This window comes from Parasteatoda tepidariorum, chromosome 8 (assembly GCF_043381705.1).
Source record: "Parasteatoda tepidariorum isolate YZ-2023 chromosome 8, CAS_Ptep_4.0, whole genome shotgun sequence".
NCBI lineage: Eukaryota > Metazoa > Arthropoda > Arachnida > Araneae > Theridiidae > Parasteatoda > Parasteatoda tepidariorum.
In genome coordinates, this window is record NC_092211.1 from 693,825 (window position 1) to 709,058 (window position 15,234).

At 29.9% G+C, this 15,234-nt stretch overlaps 2 protein-coding genes across 2 annotated transcripts in view; both read right to left on the reverse strand.

Annotated features, from left to right (window-relative positions):
* Positions 1-8,195: 8,195 nt before the first annotated feature.
* On the reverse strand, positions 8,196-9,053 carry LOC107445380 (gastrula zinc finger protein XlCGF57.1). Its single transcript, XM_043055129.2, has one exon. The coding sequence runs from the start codon at positions 9,051-9,053 to the stop codon at positions 8,196-8,198; it is 858 nt and encodes a 285-aa protein (XP_042911063.1).
* Positions 9,054-14,135: 5,082 nt separating this feature from the next.
* LOC139426275 (sodium/potassium/calcium exchanger 1-like) overlaps positions 14,136-15,234 on the reverse strand; it is a 1,893-nt gene continuing 794 nt past the window's right edge. Inside the window, exon 2 of the mRNA XM_071184475.1 lies at positions 14,136-14,498. Within this exon, the coding sequence (XP_071040576.1) occupies positions 14,136-14,498 (363 nt within the window). The remainder of the gene's footprint in view (positions 14,499-15,234) is intronic.

Genomic DNA, 15,234 nt, shown 5'->3' on the forward strand with positions numbered 1-15,234 from the left:
TAAAGCAATATCATAATTAGGCAGGATTGAAAAGTTTTTGACAATTGACGGTTTTATCTGGTTTTAACCGTCATGTAAAAAAAAAAAAACTTTTGACATTGTTTTTGACAATTGTCAAAATTTCTGAATCATGTAAATCGAATGGCGTTTTTACAAGCAACGGACTGACGATGCGCCGAAATAGGTTGGGGTTGAATTAATTATGAATTGAACAATGTCTCTCTGTATAATTCATAGCGAAAATCAACATGGTAAAGGAAAAATCTCATTTCAGAAAAGGAAAAATTAAGCACTTTTTAAAAACACCCAATGGGAAAAGCACCTTCAAGGGCTTTTAAAAGACGAAAATAATCACCTTTAAGCACTTTTTAAAAACGCTATGCATCCTGTATTACAAAATATATATTATGGGATACATATGTATATATTTACAAAGCTTATCCTACATTTATTATTTAAAGATTTTGTATAATTGAATTATTTATGTATTGTTCATTATGAAAAAAATAAATGAGAAGACTAGCATTAAAAACAGCATTTTTTTTTTCAAAAAAAATAATTAAAATATTTTTTTATAAAAACATTTTTTATTGTGTGTGTGGGGGGGGGATCTGAGTCTATGACCCCAGGAAAAATTTCTGGATCCGCCCCTGCAAGTAGTACCCTGATATTATTGAGATGACCTATATAGCAGGGATGGCGAACCAATGGCACGCGGCACAATATTTTGGGCACTCCACCGATCATAATTGTTGTTACACTATGAATTGTTATTACGCTATGAAGCATATGTAACAATTAAATTAAAATTCACAAAAAACAAACAAAATAATAAACAATTATTAATAAAAAAATTAAAAATTAATGCGAAAAAACAATTATTAACAGTAAAAAACAAGCTAGCAAAAAAAAATCAACAGTCCTGCTTAAACTAACATTTTACAACCTAATATAAGTTATTGGTCATCTAATCTGCAACAACAGAAGTCACACTGATGTTACTTTAAGTTGAATTACTTGTATAACTAACTGAGACATTGCAAACTGTATTTCTTTTCAAAGTAAATAAAGAGTTTTGAGTTGATAGTATTTAGTATTATTCTTCTCCCAATAATCACGAAGTCAAAATTATTTGACGGCACATATATGACCTCATTAAGCAATTTTTTAGAGAAAATGGCACGTTGGTGTATAAAGGTTCGCCACCCCTGACCTATAGGCTGTATATAGCACATGTGCAGCAAACTACAGCTCAGCCTTCCCCAGGAAAATAGTTCAGAATTTATACCAAAAAGAAGAAGTAATCTCACATAATAAACTACTAAATTTATGTAACTGTTGATAACAGTAGTTTGCTTGATATTTGAAAACTAATACACTGTATTAGCTCACTTTTTCATTTTTCGCAATTTACCCTTGTTAATTATTTGCTAAGCAGATTGTTATAACATATTAGAATATTAAGCAGAATTAACCCGATTTTGAAAGACGAAACCCGATTTTTTTTATATGATAATTTGTTTCAAGGTTATGAGCTTTTTTATACAGCTGCTTACGGTTCATTACTTAAAAAATTAGCAAATTTTGGAAATCCTAAATTTTTTTAAAAATAAGTCAATATTGTTTTTTTTTTTTTTTTTAAATTTTTTTTTATGTAATTTTAATGCTGAATTGAATAAAAGCATTCATTGTATGAAAGTTATATGCATTGTTTTGAATTTCACAGTGAGATATGATTTTATATTTAAACAAATGATTGCAGCAATTAGTTTATTTATTAGATAATTTTATTTTCCTTGGTATTACAAGCTACATAGGAAATATATTACTCAACCACTTTTAAAAGCATTATTTCAAATCGTTCTCTCTTAGACATTTTCTTCTCATAAAATTGCTCACAACTGTAAAACAAATGCTCCTATCAGCTTGTGGTTAGATTTATTCGATTGGGTGTAAGAAATGCATAAAAATTTGTACCTAATTTTAAATTATTAAACTATTGTTGATTTTTTATTACATTGATTGATTAGAATATTAAAATAACTATTTTCTGCGAAACTCTGATGTGATTGAAATTAACGGAAGTCTTTTTCAGAATCAGTGTCAAAAATTGATTAAAAAAATTATTAGTTTCATAAAGTCTCGCAAAAAGTTTAAAAATATAGAAGTCTTATTGAGTTTAAAGATTTGTAAGAAAGAAAAAAAAAAGAAAGACAATCTAAGTATCAGACTTACAAGTACCATAATGAACGATATAGGTTCAATTATGAGAAAATAAAGTGTTAAAATTTCCAAATAAGATTGGAATTATAAATTTGAAAGTAAAGGTCGTTAATGGTAGTACTTTCTTCAGAGTATTTTATTTTGTGGCTGAGGTACCTGTCAGGCTTTTAGTTATGAGGATTGAATAGAAATGACAGAAGTAGAATGCCATTTATCTGAAAAAGAAAATTAATTTCAGCCAGTTAATTTAAGTCATGAACAAAATTTTTTAATATTTTAAAACCTGCAGCTATTATTGTAAATATGACATTCTTACTAATTCCTTTTTATTTTCTTTTAGGTTCCAATACTTCCAAGTTTCAAAAGGGAGACAGGATCAATATTTAAAATAATTTTGTTGGTTTGCCAAAAAATGAAATTTTAGTTTTAAATAAAAGTATTTTGAATGACAGTTGAGTAATTATTTAAATTTGCAGTTTTATAGCTTTAAAAATTCAAGCACCTTAGACATCTGCTTCATAAAAATACGAGTTCCCACAAATAATTTTTTTAAAATTCGGATAAGTGTCATTTCAAGATAGTTTAATTAAATCTATTAAAATTACAGACGAATTCTGTATTAGAAACTTTCTTTTATACCTTAACAAAAGACGCAATTACTGCCGAAGGTGTGATATTACAATTTAGGTTGATAAATGAAGATCTCTACCAGTGGAAAAATGTTAAGTTATACACTATTCTTTATATAATATAAATAATAGTGTGGTTAAAAATTAATTAACTAGGTGAACCTTACAAGACCTCACGTTTGTGAGTTATTACATTCGTAAGTATTGAAAAAAAAACAACAACTTTAGGTTGAGCTATAAAAGCCTGAAAAGTAAAATGTCGCAAATTTGGTTGATAAATTAATATCTCTAAAAATACAAAAATAAATACTTGAGGTTACAAAATAATAACCTAAGGTAAAACATGGAACACCTCACGTTAATAAAACATAACTTTTACAATTGTCAAAAAATTCATTTTAGGTACCTGGATATATCCTGATAATAACCTGAAGTGTAAAATGGCACATCTAATGTAGATAAATAAATACCCTAACAACTCTATAAATCCACACTTAAGGTTGAAAAACATTAATCCAAAGTAGAATATTAAACACCTCACGTTCATAAGAAACAATCGATCCAACGATCAAAAAATACACTTTAGGTTGATCTATAATAACTTAATGTGTAAAATGACGCACCTTAAGTTGTTAAAAAATACCTCTACAAGCATAAAAATATATACTTGGGGTTGAAATATAATAACCTGAGGTAGAATATAAAACACCTCATGTTATTAAAAAATTACCTTTACAATTGTCAAAAAATTCACTTTAGGAACCTGGATATATCCTGATAATAACCTGAAGTGTAAAATGGCACATCTAATGTAGATAAATAAATACCCTAACTATATAAATCCACACTTAAGGTTGAAAAATATTAATCCAAAGTAGAATATCAAACACCTCACGTTCATAAGAAACAATCTATCCAACGATCAAAAAATACACTTGAGGTTGATCTACACCGTAAGTTGTTAAAAAATACCTCTACAAGCATAAATATATATACTTGAGGTTGAAATATAATAACCTGAGGTAGAATATAAAACACCTCATGTTATTAAAAAATTACCTTTACAATTGTCAAAAAATACATTTGAGGTAGATCCAGAATGTTGAATAAATACTTCCACAGGAGTAGAAAAATATATTTCAGGTTGATAATTGATAGCCTATGGTTGAAAACAAAACACCTTATAGTAGAAAACATCTACCTCTCCACCGTAGTAAGATAAAACACCTCAGGTTGAAACATATATACCTCTGGGGGTATATTTGAGGTATTCATTTGCACCCTGTTCAATCTAAAGACGGATTTAAATAATAACCTCATTTATACCCCTGAAGAATACCTTAATTTTTCCATCAGGGTTGGTTCATTGATACCTTAGTTCTATTTTTGATTCACAGAATTTTTTTTTTATAGACACCGTAATCAATTACTCATTAACCTGATTACAGTATAATCAATATTGCCTGTACTCGTATATTGTGATAACTTGTAATCATAGATTTTGATTACATGTAACAATTATTACTTGTAATCTTCTCTTTACGAATTTGCGATTAATCATAATTATTTGAATTCACAAATACAATTTTAACCAAAATTCAGATAAGTTATTATCATGATTGTAAGTAAGCGATTATTTTTTTTGCCTAACTTAGCATCAGAAGTACCCGAGTATATTTCTACAGTTTGTGTGGCTGTGTGCATTGATATTTGGAATACCAAAGTATTGATTCTACCCATACTGTCCCAATAATGTATTAGTACTATTGTATGCAATCGAAAAAGTAACAACTCTAATTTTTGATTATGTATCAGCTAAGAGATCTTGATTGTAATATTTAATATTCATTTGTGTTTTAGCAAGCCTAAATTGCCAGTTTCTATAATTATACAGGATGTTCCGTAATAACCACACTGATAAGATGGAAGATTTCTCTTAACTGACAGATTAAGGTGAAAACTTTTTTGTATAATATTGCACATTAAACAGAAAAAAAATGTATTTCTCTACAAAAAAAATTAGTTGTTGTAATAGAAGTCTTGAAATTTTCAACTCGTTATAAACATATAACATTTGTACCTTTATTGTTTGGTTTTTGGCAGTGACTTGGAAATTCGTCGTAATAGTAAATTTCTCGTAATATGCTGCCCTTGTTATATTGAGCTTTTACTGTACTAAAGTAAGCTCGTACCGTATATTTTATTTGTTATCAATGTACCTGGATTTGATTTACATTCATAAAGAGTGTTACTTTGCATAACCCAGATCATTTTTGACAATGCTGCTACAAAGATTGAGAAAAAAAAAACTGCAAGTTTTCATGGGAAGGGGTACACAAAGTCTATACACTAATGTCTAATACATAGAGAAGAAGAAAAAAATCGTTTAAATGATCGAATTTTCATGCACTAAGTGCTAATTTTATGGTCTCAAAGGTATAACTGTAACCATGTTAATGAATTAGTGATAGTTATAAAATAAGTTTCTAATTCTTGCAGTTTTGTATATGTTCCAACTTGAACAAACATCTTTTGATGAATTTAGATTTTCAAAATACAGAGGAAGGGGAGTGGCTGATATGTCTTATTACTTTAACAGGATGAGTGGTTAAAATTTGAACCCTATATGCTTACTTTTTGCTTTTTCACAAAGTCCCTGAAGCTTTTTAAGTCAGTCAAAAACTTTTTGCCTTCAATCATAAATTTTTTTAATTCAAATATAATTCCATGTAAAAAAAATTTATAAGTATATTTTTATCAATTTATTTAATAAGGACAACAATACTTCTAATTGTACCATGTACAAGTTTTTGCATCTTTTCAAACTATGTAATTTTTACGGAAACAATTCAAAATTTGAATGAAATCGGAATGAATTCTTAATAATAGTTCATAGTTGCGATTCATTTGAGTTATGATCTGAAAATTTCTGGGAGGAAAATAAAAATATTTCTTAACACAATATGATCTTAACATTCAAGGACTCAACCTTAATGGTTCGGGGGAGGGTGGGGGGCTGAAACATCTTCAAAGATGTTATAAGTTATTAATTAATAATAAATTTTGGAAAATCATTAAAATTGAATAATTAAAAATCAACTTCAAAATTTTTTTCCTTATAACCGTCATGGCTCAGTCGGCCCAATTTTGGGCTGATGACAACTAATGTTCAACTTCGCAGCTTTGTAATTATGTATTGTAATTATTACATTTATTGTAATTATTACATTTTGTATTTTATTCTTGGCGTATGAGCCTAGAGACCTGGGTCGCCGTAACTCATTTCCTTTATTCTACTTGTAGTTTTTTTTTTGCTGAATATATTTTATTTTGCATTTACTTGATATATGTTCTATTTCATTCCAATATTTTTGGGTGCTCCTCACACTATTGTATAGATATATTTTGCTTTGGCTATGTTAATACAATATCAGAAAGCACTCTGTTTTCTGGGTATAATCGCATGAGAGTTGATGACGAGATTATAACGTTTCATTATTTTGCTTTCCGGCTTTTTAATTTAAATTTTTTTTAAAAAATAACTTTTTATCTTCTCATAATTTTTAATATCTTTTCCATGTTTTCTCTATATTTTTAACTTTTAACTATATACCCCAGCTGTAAAATAATTTGGGCCTTCATTTGAGCAATATTCATGAATATTGGCTCAATAAGGTTTCTATTTAAAAATATAGAGAAAACATGGAAAAAGATATAAAAAAAAAATAGATCTATATATAAATAAACATACATAGATACATAAACATACATACATATACATAGATTTATCTATATTAGATACCTTTTGTACGTAAATTTCTAAATTTATTAGTTTACCACTAAAGACCAGTTAATTAGTAACATATTATGTTTGTGAATTTTGTCTTATCGTAAAGTGTTAAGTGAGTAATTTCGACAAACCCTGTTTGTTTTTTTTTCTTCTTCAAGTAAATTATTTCTATTTAGTTTAACATTTGGGCCGAATCCAATTTTTAAATTACATAGAAATTGAAAACTAAAACATAAAATTCTTAGTAAATAATTTTTTTTTTGTTTTTAAGAAATTGAAAAATTAAATTGAACATCATTAAGATATTTATAGTTTATGTTTAATTTTATTTCTAAGTCATTTAAAAATTTAATTTAATTTTTAAGTAATTTAAATTATGTTTAATTTTATTTTTAATTAATTTAAATTTAAAAATGCAAATGAATATTATTTGTAAATGCAATGTTGATATTTTTGTTGGGTAATTTAAAACGTGGACACACAGGAGTGCATTTAAAAGGAAAATATAAAAAAAATAAATAATGAAAAAGTTGATGCCTTTGTAAATCAAACTTGTCATGTTGAGAGTTATGCGACATATGATGCAAGGGCAACTTCGTCAGAATCTAACATAGAATCTCGTGACACGCAACTCATGTACAGTTTCTTTAGTGAAGCTCCCCCCTATCCCTGCTGACAATTTTGTCTTTTGTTGTGCCTCTGGATTGCCTGGGTTGAGTCGCGCCTTGGGGAATTTAGTTGGCATCACAATTCACAAATATCCCCTTTCTGGTATAGGGTGTTAAAAAAAAAACTTTGTTTTTCTTAATTTATTGTCAATCATCTAAACCTTTGAAAGCTTTAAATCATATTGATGAGTATGAAAAAATGCACGAACTAAACATCTCGAAACTTTAATCCTTTAAGTATTTTTTGAGAAATTTAAAAAAATGTCAAACTCGAAGTGTCTCTTCCATTATTGTAGGGTAATGCATATTACATTAAAATTATTAACATTTGCTATAATATAGAAATAATATATAATCCAATCAGTCATAAATAATAAACTATTATTTCTGTTAATAAGTAAACATGGGTTAATAATATTTATTAGGTTTTTCACTTTCCCCATGATTTTGACCAATAAAAACCTAGTTTTCACTATGTCCTGGTAAAAACTGGTTTTTCCTCAGTAAAAACTCAACCTTGCAGAGGGTGAGACAAAAAAGCGTCATTGCCGCAAGAATTAAAATTAGCTTTAAGTTATTGAAATTTTTGTCGTAAAATTTGTAAGTATACATCGATTATTTCCCCCAGATTAGTTAAGTTAAAACACCTTTGTTGAGAATGTTTTACAATACACAGCAGGAATATAGTTTCTCACCACTATGAAACAAAAGAGTGTTTAACAAAGATACTTCTCCATAATGTTTTTATCACACACACTGCAAGGAATTAGGTCTCTCTCTAGCATGAACAAGAGATTACACAATTAAGAGACCCTTTTGTGTGACACAATTTTTATCGTACAGACTACATAAATTTTTCTTGAATGTGAACATAATTGTATCTTCCTATGAGACCATTTTACCACAAATACTTAAAGGCTTTTCTTCTGCATGAATAAGACAGTGTTGATTTAGTTCAGTTTTAATTGTGAAAGATTTATCACACACATTGCATGAAAAAGATTGCTCTCTAGTGTGAATAAGAGAGTGATCAATTAAGGTACCTTTCCGAGTGAATTTTTTATCACACACATTGCACGAATAAGGTTTCTCTCCAGTATGAATAAGAGAGTGTCCAATTAAGGTACTTTTCCGTGCAAATGCTTTACCACACACCTTGCACAAATAAGATTTCTCGCCAGTATGAACAAGAAAGTGTTCAATTAAGTGACGTCTTCGAATAAATGATTTATCACACTCACTGCATACATAAGGTTTCTCCCCGGTATGAATAAGTGAATGTTCATTTAAGTGACTTTTCTGTCTGAATGATTTATCGCACACACTGCACGAGTAAGGTTTTTCTCCAGTATGAACTCGTAAGTGCTGATTTAAACTTGCTTTATATGTGAAAGATTTATCACACACACTGCATGAATAAGGTTTGTCTCCCGAGTGAATAGACAAGTGATTCTTAAAATGACTAATCTGTGCGAATGTCTTATTACAAACACTGCATATAAAAGGTCTTTCAGCAGAATGCGTGAGAGAATGTTGCTTTAAATATCTTTTATGGGGGAAAGATTTATCACACACGTTACATGAAAAAAGTTTCGTTCTTGTATGGATAGAATAGTGTCGATTTAAACTTCCTTTCTCTGTGAATGTTTTATCACACACATTGCATGAATAAGGTCTCGAGTCAGTATGAATAAGCGAATGTTCCTTTATGTGACCTATCTGAGAGAATGTCTTATCACACATACTGAATAAATAAGCTGCTATTTATATTTTGAGCAAAGATAACGAATCAGATTTATAACCCAGAACAATTTGTCATATACACTGTATTATTAATGTTTTGTGCAAGAATTATTTTCACACAAAACATGACGAAAAATTTTTCAAATTTTTAAAGTAGCATTCAATGAGAATATTTCATTACATTCACTGCATGCATATGCTTTTATGAACAAGATTATGTAAATATAAAGAAACTGGCAGTATGAGTGCTTTACAACATGAATTGCAAAAATATGAATGACATATGAAATTTTTTATACAAATATCTGTTAAGAGACTCTAAATATTCTACTGCTTGACCAAAATAAAATTATTCAGACTCTATTTTTACAAAAAACAAGAAATATAAAGCTTTATTTTAAAAACTAATTTGTTCGATAATATCACCATAGCAACCAATGATACAACGTTTAACTTACAGCTTACATATACTTGAAAAATAAATAAATGAAAATCTAGCTTACAACTTGCATATACTCAAATAGTAAATAACTAAAATCTAGCACTTTAACATTGGCGATTGGAGACCGGCTTCATGCCTGCAGCCTTTCTCCCTTCCCTATCCTCCTCTTTTTATTTAATTAAAATATTTCTTAAAATTTCCGTGAAACTTTTCTTTAGAACTACGTTTAATGCAGTTTTCAGTTCCATATCGTTTTCCAACTTAAAAGATTTTAATCTATATGAAAATCAAGAGAGAAACTAACGTACTTCCATCCTTTATGACTCTCCACGCGCTAATGGGGAAATCATGTGAAGTGTTGCCATAGGTAGAGATTCTGTTCTACGCCACCTGCAGCCCATTCCGATCGCCAATTGCCGGGTTACAGGTAGCGTAGAGCAGAACTCTACCTATTCCAATGACAATACTTCGCATACTTTCATCATTAGCGTGTGGAGAGTTACAGAAGAAGGAAGTATGCTCGTTTTTGTCTTAATTTTGACTATGTGGAACTGAAAACTACAAACATAGCTCTAAAAGAAAGTACCATGGAAATTTTAAAAAATATTTTTATTAATTAAAAATGAAAAATATTAACAAGAATATAATTAAGAAAAAGTTGTTGTTGTTGTTCATTTACGTCGCACTAGGGCTATTGACGACGGTCCGGGAAACATCGCTGAGGACATGCTATCACAATTTTGATCCTCTGCAGAGGGGCTCCCCGCTTCGGTAGCCCAACGACGAAGTCGAGCACTTTAAGGTAGAACAGTTTAACGAGGATCAATACCGCACACCCTCGGTCTCTACGCAGACTGATCCAAGTGGTCACCCACCCGCATACAGACAGCAGCTATTGGCTTTTTGAAATTCGGAATGTCTGGTTTATTTTTCTTATTTTCACTGAAGGACCTTTCTTGAGCAATGGGTCCTGATGAGATATTTCCAATGGATTAATCTTACGTACTGGTCTATCCATTTCACCATTAACTGTTTTCACTCTCAACATCGGATATTTTTGTCTTTCCCTGAAAATATGGTTACGATCCGACCCAAATTTTAATCTATTCTGCTCTTATTGTCATTGCATGTCTTTTTATTGTCATGTGAGTATAGAAATTAATGGATATATGACTTCTTCTAAACATATGGAACTTTTTACCAGATTTCAAAATAGGATATGGAAGAATTTACCCCGACCCGCCCTTATTTAGGGCATACGGGTAAATGTTGCCCTAAATAAGGGCGGAATAGGATATAGTTATTCTTGATTTAATATTCATTATTATTATTTTCTGTTTTTAATTTTCAGAAAGATGACATATTTTTTAAAAAAAAATGAAATACAATTCCTAAGTATATTTATTGATCTGCTTCTAAAATATTCGATCGATGATTGATCCAATTTTAACTACAGATATTAATCTCGTTTTAATATAAAGGTGGTTTTTAAAATTTATTGATAACAATATAATATTTTAATACCATTTTATAGGGTATTTAACAAACTCTTTAGTGCGTATTTAGAATGAAGCGTCAAACAGTGACATTTTTTTTTTAATTTTTCGTTTGTCTAACCTTATATTTAAATACGTTTAAATTTGTGATTTAACTTTTTGATATGCATAAAAACGGTATTTTCATAATTTTTTCTCCAGTTTCACTACAAAAATGCTAAAAGAACTAGTAAGGAAAAAGATTAGTGAAAAATATGTTGCTCAATAATTTTGAGTTAAGTAAAAAAAAAGTTTAACTTTTATGCTTAGTTACGTTAAATGTTTTACCACAAAAAGAAATAAAATTAACTTTCAGTTTTTGAAATTTTTGTCGTAAAATTTGTAATTGTACATCGATTATTTCCCCCCAGATTAATTGAGTTAAATTATTTCATTCCTTCCCTCCCTCACACACCGAAAAAAACGATTCAGTGCAGAATGGGTGCACTGTAGCATTTGAAAAACGCCAAACTTGCGCCGGGAGAGGTTTTATGTGTGTGTTGTAAATGAATGCAGCAGTGTAATATATGATTAAAGTAAATGAATTTTATTTGATGTAAGGAACAAACATCAAAGCGTATTTAAGCGGTATAATTTGTATACGGTAAGAACTCCCCCCGACATAAAGTTTGAGGCCATCTTCTGCTATGGAAACAAAAACAGTTCATTTCAGAGAGGATTGCTTCCCTTCACTCTTGGGCAAGCACAATAGAACTCAGAAAAAGATTACTTTACTCTCGCCAACCCGTGCCAAAACCTGTGACCCCACGCCCCTACTCGAAACAGTTATACTTCGCTACTATAGTTGCCGTTACTGGTCCGGACGAATGGTTAGGGGAGTTCTGACTATAGACAAACTATAGACCCACGTGATTCTGTTAGAGAGTGAACGAGAATGAGTGGTAATTTTCCACCCATTCATGATCTTTCAGAATATCATGCATGGGTGTCATGCATTTTTCTTTGATTTAAAGTTAACTTATTTAGTGTTAACCAAACGAAATAAAATACCAATGAAATGCGTGTAAACTAAAAATATATGCTCAACAGAAGTAAAAAGAAGTGAAACGATACATATAATTTAAAAAAACTTATTTTTTCATTTTCATTTCACTAGAACTAGTTGAGCTCTTTATCAAAATTGTCACATAAAACTGTAGACTTTAAAATGGTGGAAAAATTTGTATATTTTATATTGAAAAACTGGTTCAACCAACCATTATTTAACAACTTAATATTTATCAAAAATCGTCTTATCTTTGGTATTTTCTTTAGATGAACAGATTTTATAATTTCGTGCAAAAGTTCTGCTCTTGCTTCAAAAACTTTTCTAGCCATAGCAAAATTAAAAAAAAAGAAGTGAAATTAACTTTTTTTTTTTTTACAATAATGTGGGAACTCAAAATTTTGATCTCTCTCCTGTCCAAAGTATTAGGACCATGGTTCTAGTAGAACATTCACGGCTACGCTCTCACTTTTAATAATAATCAAACATTCAAATCGGTCGGAAAAATTATAATTTTTTTTTAAAGAAAGTACATTTTTGTGACTTTATTTTGTGCATTTAAATATGATCTGCTCTAAATGACTAGCATAATACAAGTTACCTTTTTGAACCATTCATTCACTCCGAAGACACATTTAAAATATGTTTGCTGTTACCTAATTGTAAGATTTCTGGGATCAAACGAAATTTCAAAAACCTTTCTAGTAGCAAACATGTAAACAGTTATATTTTTGTTATTGTTATATTTGTAATTCTTATATTTTTTCGATGTTCTAAGTTGCGATTAAAAGGTTGATTGCTGTTATGCTTCTTTTTTCGTGTGAGGACGAGGACATTATAGCGTTTTTGTAATCAGAAGGAAAAATATTTTCACAATACGTTTTTAAACGCAACAGCCACATTTGGTGCTGTATGATTTTGCTTTAATCTTTATTTATTTTTTATTCCTATTACACTCGTTGGCACAGTGGTTTTTCCAAATTTGCTTCCCACAATTATTTTCCATTTTTCTCTGACAAATTTAATCTTATTCAAATTTGTTTGTTTTCCTCTCGCTTTTTAAAGTCTTGAGATTGGGAGCGTATTTCTGAGCGCTCCTGAAATGTTGATTTTAATTACGATCTTCATGTTTTTTTGAAGCTAGTGAAGCTTTCATATTATTGAGTATTAACTGTTATGCTTCGATATTACAACTCTTCACATATAAAATAATAGTAAAACAAAATGAGTCACAATACATAGAAATTTTGATATATTTACTGGCTAAATTGTTAAAAAAATTTTTTTTTAAATTTCTACAATACATAGGCATATTGCGAAACATTTTCCCAGTTATTTATCTTTTTACTTCATTTTTCATAATTTTTCGCTTTTTTCGTTGGAGACAAGGGGCGGGGGCGATAACACGACGACAATTTTTATTTTTATACATTTTTTTTGGCCTACTTTTTAATTTTATTGTTTTTAAAGAACTTTTAACACTGCACAGAGCAACTTTCAGAACGTAACTTTTCTCTGTTACTTTAAAGAGTAATTTGCAAAATTTTTTTCCACTTCCATTCTCTTTCTGATTATTTCATTAATATTTTCTTTTACTATACTATTATTGGCCATGATGCGATGATGCCACTAAGACCATTATTTTTCCTCTTGATACATTTCTTTTTTTTCTTTTTCTTTTCTTCTTCTTTTTGTTTCTTTCCATTCTAACTTTTTTCATGGAACTTTTAAAAGTGCATGGCACATTAGTTTTTTTCCTGAACTAATTCATATTTGGAAAGAAAACTTTCATCTGAGGACTTCTGAGGACTTTCATCTCCCCAGAAGGTACAACAAAAATGCTCAAGTGATAGCAAAACTTATACAATAAAATAAATGTTTTGTAGTTCAAAATATATCATTAAATTTTCTTGATCACCACTATAGTGTACCGAAGGGTACTTCTATCAATCCCTGAAAAGTACCGAATTATTCAGTTCCTTTTTACTTCTGTTGACTGTTTAATTATTTTTATTAACTGTATTCAAATTTGTATTTTTATTAACTGTATTCGGTAAATTTAAAAATATATTAACCCTTTCCACGTTGTTTCCACCATATTAACACGTCCCGAAGTTGTCAAGTACATTCTCGCCAAGTTTAATTTCGTCTGTGTTGATCTGGTTCTTTTTATTCTTTTGATTAACTCTTCCCTCACTTAATTCAGTTTGTAACGGGGCGAGCTGCGAAACACTGCAGATGTTAGGCGCATTTCTTTCAAGTTCCATTTCTAATTCATCCTCTATAGCCATTTGATTTACATAAACTCTTCCCTGGCTGAATTCTATTTCCTGCAGAGCGAGCTCAGAAATGTTGCAGATGTTGATTGCATTTACAACAAGTTTCACTTTTTCCAGCTCGTCAAGGTCGGTCTGGATCTCTTTATCCTCTTGATTGTAAAAATCTTTTCCCTCGATGAAATTCTACGTTTGCCGTGTGAGCTGTTGTCATTGTTCACTGTTTTTTCACAAGATTTCAGTTTTTCTTTTCCTTCATCAGTCTTATTGGGGAGAAATAACTTTTTTGATTTCTTCTTTTTTGTGATAAAAATTTTTTTTAAGTAAACCTTTTTGTAAGGATGTAAAATAAAAATAAAATTTTTACATATCTCTTTTTCTTAAAAATTTTAAGTAATGATAGACAAATCTTTCTAACAATCGCAAATTTAGCTTAACTTTAATTTTCCGTCCTTTTTTTATCTATAGGGCTCAAAACTTTTGTTTGCGTATGCGCTGATAGAAATTAAAAAAAAATAAATATAAACTGCTGTTTGTAGAAAATGCAACACCATGAAGGAATCATCAGAATCAAATGAAATATTATTTTAATAATGGATATAGGATATTATGCAAATTAATAAAGTTTCAGAGCCATCGCGCGTGCGTGGCGCGCGCAGCGCCCTCTGAATTGATGCTGAAAGCGTATAAATAAAGTGCTGTAGCGGGACGTTGAAAATAGTCTATGATTATTTGTTAGTGGCAAACGTTTAGTGAGACCTGAGTATGCCTCCACGACGGAAGAATAAGAAATTCAAGCAACTTACGGAGTTTGAACGAGGGAGGATAATCGGCCTTCGAGAAGGAGGATTTTCCTATCGCGCAATAGCAGCTCGTATGCAGCGGAACAGTTCCACAGTGATGCGAGTTTGGAAGCAGTGGA

Coding starts and splice junctions, on each gene's coding strand:
- LOC107445380 (XM_043055129.2), bottom strand. CDS start 9,053: ATGTGTGATAAGACATTCTCTCAGATAGGTCACATAAAGGAACATTCG.